General features: G+C 52.7%; 1 protein-coding gene across 1 annotated transcript; it reads left to right on the forward strand.

Moving 5' to 3' along the window:
- Positions 1–721: 721 nt before the first annotated feature.
- On the forward strand, positions 722–3,596 carry EDN2 (endothelin 2). The gene is made up of 4 exons (XM_029964597.1): positions 722–726; positions 1,012–1,131; positions 1,857–1,961; positions 2,725–3,596. The coding sequence occupies exons 1-4, from the start codon at positions 722–724 to the stop codon at positions 2,834–2,836; spliced, it is 342 nt and encodes a 113-aa protein (XP_029820457.1). The 3' UTR covers positions 2,837–3,596.
- The last annotated feature ends 1,569 nt before the right edge of the window (positions 3,597–5,165 follow it).

Here is a 5,165-nt window from a genome sequence, read left to right on the forward strand (position 1 = left end):
GATGGGGGAAGGGTCCCACTGCTGGGAGGCTCCGGGAGCACCTGCTCGGGGGACATTGCGAGCTCAGCCTAGAAAGGGACAGGCTGTGCTTCTGCTCGGGAGGTTCAGTCTCACCCCCAGGGATCGGGGTGAAAGCACAGGGCGCTGCTGCCTCGCGGCTCTGAGGTTTGTACCTCTGCAAGCCCGAATTAACACCAAGATTTTGTAGCTTCAAGTCAGAAAGTTGCTCTCCCCGCTCACAAACTGCAGCCCTGGCTGCTGCCTGCCAGTATTGTTAATGAGACAGTGGTGGGCTGGCACTAAGGGCCCGTGGCTGCCAAGTCCTGCCCTCAGGAATGTTAAAGCAGCTTTCCCAGCAGTTTCAGACCAATGGCCATCACACTGGAGCATAACACATGTGCTCAGGTGTGGTTATAATCGTGCTTGCTGACATGAAACTACAACTCGCTGCTTGCTCGGAGAAGAGTTGCAGTCACTGCCAATCCTGAACCCTCTGGGAGAGGAGATTGCCATCAGAGATGGAGCTGGGAATGTGCTAACAGCTCTGGGAGCACACTGTGATCACAGAACCTCCCCTGGCCCCGAGATATCCTTGTACGATATCCCGTGTGTTAAACCCGCGGGGGAAGGAAGGCACTGACATCTCTGCCGGGCTGGGGCTGCCGGCCCGGGCCAGCCCTGCTCCTCCTGTGCTCTGGCACGCAGCTGAACTGCCCAGCCCATGCGGTAACCCTTGCACGGGCACCTGGGCTGCTGCAGGGAGAGGGAACTGCACTTCCAAGCCGGCACATCGTGGCAATCTCCCTGGGAGGGGTAGGGTGGGGAAAACAGGAGGTGGGAGAGGAGCTGCAGTTTAAAGGCTTAGACCTATCAGTGACCTTTTCACCTTCTGTCTACAGATGAGTCTTTTATTATCCTGGCACAGGCTTGGCTGCCTCCCAAGACCGTGCTGTAAACCTGTAGGCTAATAAAAAAGTTGGTGGCACGGCTGAATCCCTTTGTTTTTCCCAGGCACACGGCTCCCTACGGGCTGGGGAGCCCGCCCAGGCGGCGCAGGAGGTCACCGGGCAGGTGCCAGTGCTCGCACTCCAGGGACAACATCTGTGCCACCTTCTGCCAGGGGAAGCCTGGGTAAGTCAGGGGGTCCCCAGGGTGTCCCTGGGGGCTGTTTGGGGAGGGGGCAAGCAGACAGACAGCACTCAGGAGCTGGAGCATCTCCAGCTCCCTGGGGACGCTGCGAACGGCTGGAACTTTTCTAGTGGCTCTCACTGCCCTCCCAAGAGGCCCTGGCAGTGCCACCCGGGTGTTTTGGTTGTACAAAAGTCTCTTTCCTAGCTGATATAAAGCAATGTTACCTCCATCCCTCCTGCTGCCAGGGTGCTGGGTGTGCTGGGGGGGAGGCAGAGCTGGCAGAGTGGGAAGGCAGAGTTGGGAACAGGGGCAAGCAGAGGGTGTGGAGCTTTGGGACACCAGAGGAGCAGAGCAGGACTGCTGTGAGCTGGGACTCAGAAGCCAAATCTCCTCTGTGATCAGCTCTGTTTACACAGCACGTGGGGTCTCAGTTCTCTCCCTTCAGCAGCAGCACAGAGGGGTGTGTACACTGTGGGGAGGTGGGAGCAAAGGCATTGTAAAGATCTGTCATTAATTCCATAGCAAGGCAATAGTTAAAATCCCCAATCATTAAATGTGAATAGAGTGAGGTCTGACAGAAGGGAATAGCAGGAAAAGTAAGCCCTGAATAGCTCTCAAATAGCTGCAATTAACCCTTCAAGATCATGCATTCAGCTGTCTGTCACTGGGGCTCAGCACAGCCAGTCTGGATGTGGGTGGTTCATGAATCTCCTCTTGCTCATTAGGTACCTCCAGAGTCTGAAGCTCCCAGTGAGTTCTGGAGCATCAACGAGGTCCCCACAGAGTGGTGACATGAAGCCTCCCCATCATGGCCTACTGAGGGCTCTCAGGTGAGGTGGCACTTAAACCCACCCTGAACATCCCTCATAAGCACTTGAAAGTCAGCAGCTGTGACCCCAGACTGCAGCTTCCACTTGGATTTGACAGGACTTCCTCCTCTTGTCTCCTTTAAATGAGGAGATGACTATTTCTGCTCTCTGTAGAATGGAGGGCTCAGAGCTGAGGGAGCCAGGGTTGCTTGTGACCTACCAGATCCAGAGGATTATTACATAAAATGTAATTCTTGATTGGAATAGGAAGTTCTGATATGGGACAGGCAGGTGGGTGATGTACCAGAAGGGGGGGGGATGGCATCAGGGAGGAATACAATTTATTGGGCAGTAACTTTGGACTGAAGAAAAGAGCTTTTCTCAGCTCACATCAGTGAGTTGTGGAATCTCTGCTGGAAGAAACCAGAGACTCCAGGAGTGTAAATGAGCTAAAGGGAGTTGGCAAATCAGTTAATTGTTGGCAGTTAAATCAGATACAATGGGAACAGTGTCTGAAAGGCAGATGTAGGGAAGCATTGCTTGGGTCATGCCCTGCTGCAGGACTCCTTGAATCCTCTGCCACTGATGGAAAGGGGATGTTGGGCTTGTTGGAATTCCTCTGTGGTTTAATAAAGCTGTGGCTGGAAATTCCCCCTCTGCCTTCCCCCATCTTCTGCCCCACAGTAAATCCTGGAGAAAGGTAGATACATGTCATAGTATGGGCTGTTTCTGAGCAGTGGGCAAATGGACTGGAGAGTGAAGATGGTGTCTCTTCTGTTCCCAGGGACCTTGCTGCCTCCAGCCTGTGCTCCGGGAAACACCCGCAGCGCTCCCGGAGGGACGCACAGCCAGCGGTTCTGCCTTGGAGGAAAAACATCTGGAAGAAGAAGAGATAAGAAACAGGTGCACACCAAGTTCACCAGAAGAGTTTGGAGTCCTGTGGGTGCCACCAGCTCCGCTGTCGGTAGTTAGAGCTGAAGGAAAGGCCGTGAGTGGAAGGGAAGGAGTGGAAGTGTCCTGTCGCTGACCCAGCACTGCCTGTACTCCAGAGACTGTTGTAAAGGGAAAACTCTCTCTCTATACAGTCCTAGATGTGTTGTGGAGCTGAACTGTGCCTTTTTGGATCAGGCAAGGGTCTTGCTGGAAGAGTACGAGCTTAACTCTGCTCTGGAGTGGCGGGCAGAGGGTGGAATCCCAGCCCGGGTGGTTCTGTGCAGTTCTGGATGTGCCAGCACTGAGCCCGTGTCTCCAGCCTGCTCTGCTCTGCCTTGGAGCTGGGGGTGAGCAGGGCCCAGCTCGGCCCCACTCAGAGCTGCTTTGGCTGGTCCTGGTGCTCGGGGATGAGCTGCCTCCAACCTGAGCCCAACTTTGCACTATTTTCTCTTGTCACAGTCAGTGCCTGTGAATGAGACTCCCAGGCTGAACCAGCTCCCAGTTTGTATTAAAAATATGGATAATGCAGAAGCCTGGAAGCCAACTGAGTGGTCAGTGGCACTCCCTGGCTGAGAAATTCACTGAAGGGAGTTTTCCCTGAGGTCCTTGAGGGGCTGTAGTTGAGGTGGAGGGTGGCTCACACCAGAGCCAGCACCAAATCCAAGCGTGACCCTGCCAGCAGGCCCGGGGTGGGGAGCTGAGGGGGAGCTGTGTCTGCAGGAGCCCCAGCAGAGCCAGAGGAGGGAGCCCTGCCCGGCCCGAGCTGCTGCTCTGGGTCAGCTCAGGGCTGGGAGTCCATCTCATCTCCCTGGACGCTCCCTCAGTGGGGCAGGGCACTCCCAGCTCCCAGCCTGACATCCCAGCTTTGTTCCAGCTGTGCCTGGAAGGAGGGGCTGGAGGCAGAGAGGTGTGTGTGGGATGGGGAGATCCAAAGGCTTGCTTGCTGCTTTGCTTAGATCAGGGCTCTGAGGTGGGCTCTGTGTAATAAATACAGTGCATGGATAGCAGGTCACTGTGGGAATTGGAACCTGGATCGGGAATGCAAAGGGCAGCCAGACAGGATGGATGTGGAAGGGAGGACTGGGAAGAAGAGGGGGTTGGAACCAGATGAACTTTAAGGTCCCTTCCAACCCAAACCTTCCTGTGATTCCGTAGGGGAGCACAGCCCTGTGTGCACAGAGAAAGGCTGGGATTGAAAGCCATGCCAGAGCCATGGAGCAACACAGGAGGGAGAGGGGAATTTGGGAAAAACCCTGAGCCCAGGACCTAGAAACCAATCCTGCAGGCAAACACAGTCTCAAGGCTCTGGAGCTGTATCACAAATGCACTTTTCTTTGCCTGGGCAGATTAATTCCATTGGAAACAGAGGCTGCAGCTCTGGGCAGTGCAGGGGAATCACTGCTCCTCTGGAACCACGGTTGGGTCCCTCTTGCTGCCCAATCCAGTATTACACAGGAGCATTTCTAAAGGCTGCTGGAAGTTGGTGGTGGACCAAAATCTGTGGCTGTTGCAAGTGTAGTCCCGTTGGACAGCAAAAATAATTCCTTGATTTTGCTCTAAGCCCTGGAGGGGGAAAAAATGAGACCAACTGATTGTATCATAAACGAAACAGCAAATGAATCATTTGGTCCCCAAAGCTGCAGAGAATCTTTTTTATATTTGACTTTCTGAAGGTTGGAGTCGTTCTAAAAAAAAAAAAATAAATCCTGAAAAGATTTGTTCCAGAGGAAACTTTGCACATGGTTTAATGTGAGCTGAGTAATTTAAAATAAAACTACTGCTGTTGAATACTATGTATCTCTCCTTGTGTGGATAATGTCTCATCCTTAAGTGACTTACTGCACACTTGCCATATGTAGCATCCTGAAATCTGTATATTTATTTAAATCTATTGATTTTTTTTTAGACAGTAATTTTCAAATTATAATTTGTAATAAATAATGACAAAAGTCAATATGATTTTTTCTTCCTTATTTGGTGGCTGGGGGGTGGTGGGCGAAGGGAGAGAAATCCAGATGGCCCAAAGCACTGGGAAAAGGGAGTGGCACAGCAGAGCTGGGTGGGAATGGAGAGGTTGGGAATGGTCCTGAGCAAATTTCAGCTCAAAGTGAATCCATCAGATTAAACATTCTTTAACTTAAACACCTTCCTCCTCTCTAGATGTCTATGGGGGTACTGAGACAAAGTTATCCCCAGGTTGTTGCACTTGGGGTTGTGGGTGCTCAGACCAGCTTGGATCTTCGTGCCAAGGGATCCTGGAAGTGTTTTCCCAAGGTTGAGCCCTTTGCCTCC

The sequence above is a fragment of the Manacus vitellinus genome, unplaced genomic scaffold (genome assembly GCF_001715985.3).
Source record: "Manacus vitellinus isolate BGI_N305 unplaced genomic scaffold, ASM171598v3 scaffold_75_pilon, whole genome shotgun sequence".
In the NCBI taxonomy this organism is placed as follows: Eukaryota; Metazoa; Chordata; class Aves; order Passeriformes; family Pipridae; genus Manacus; species Manacus vitellinus.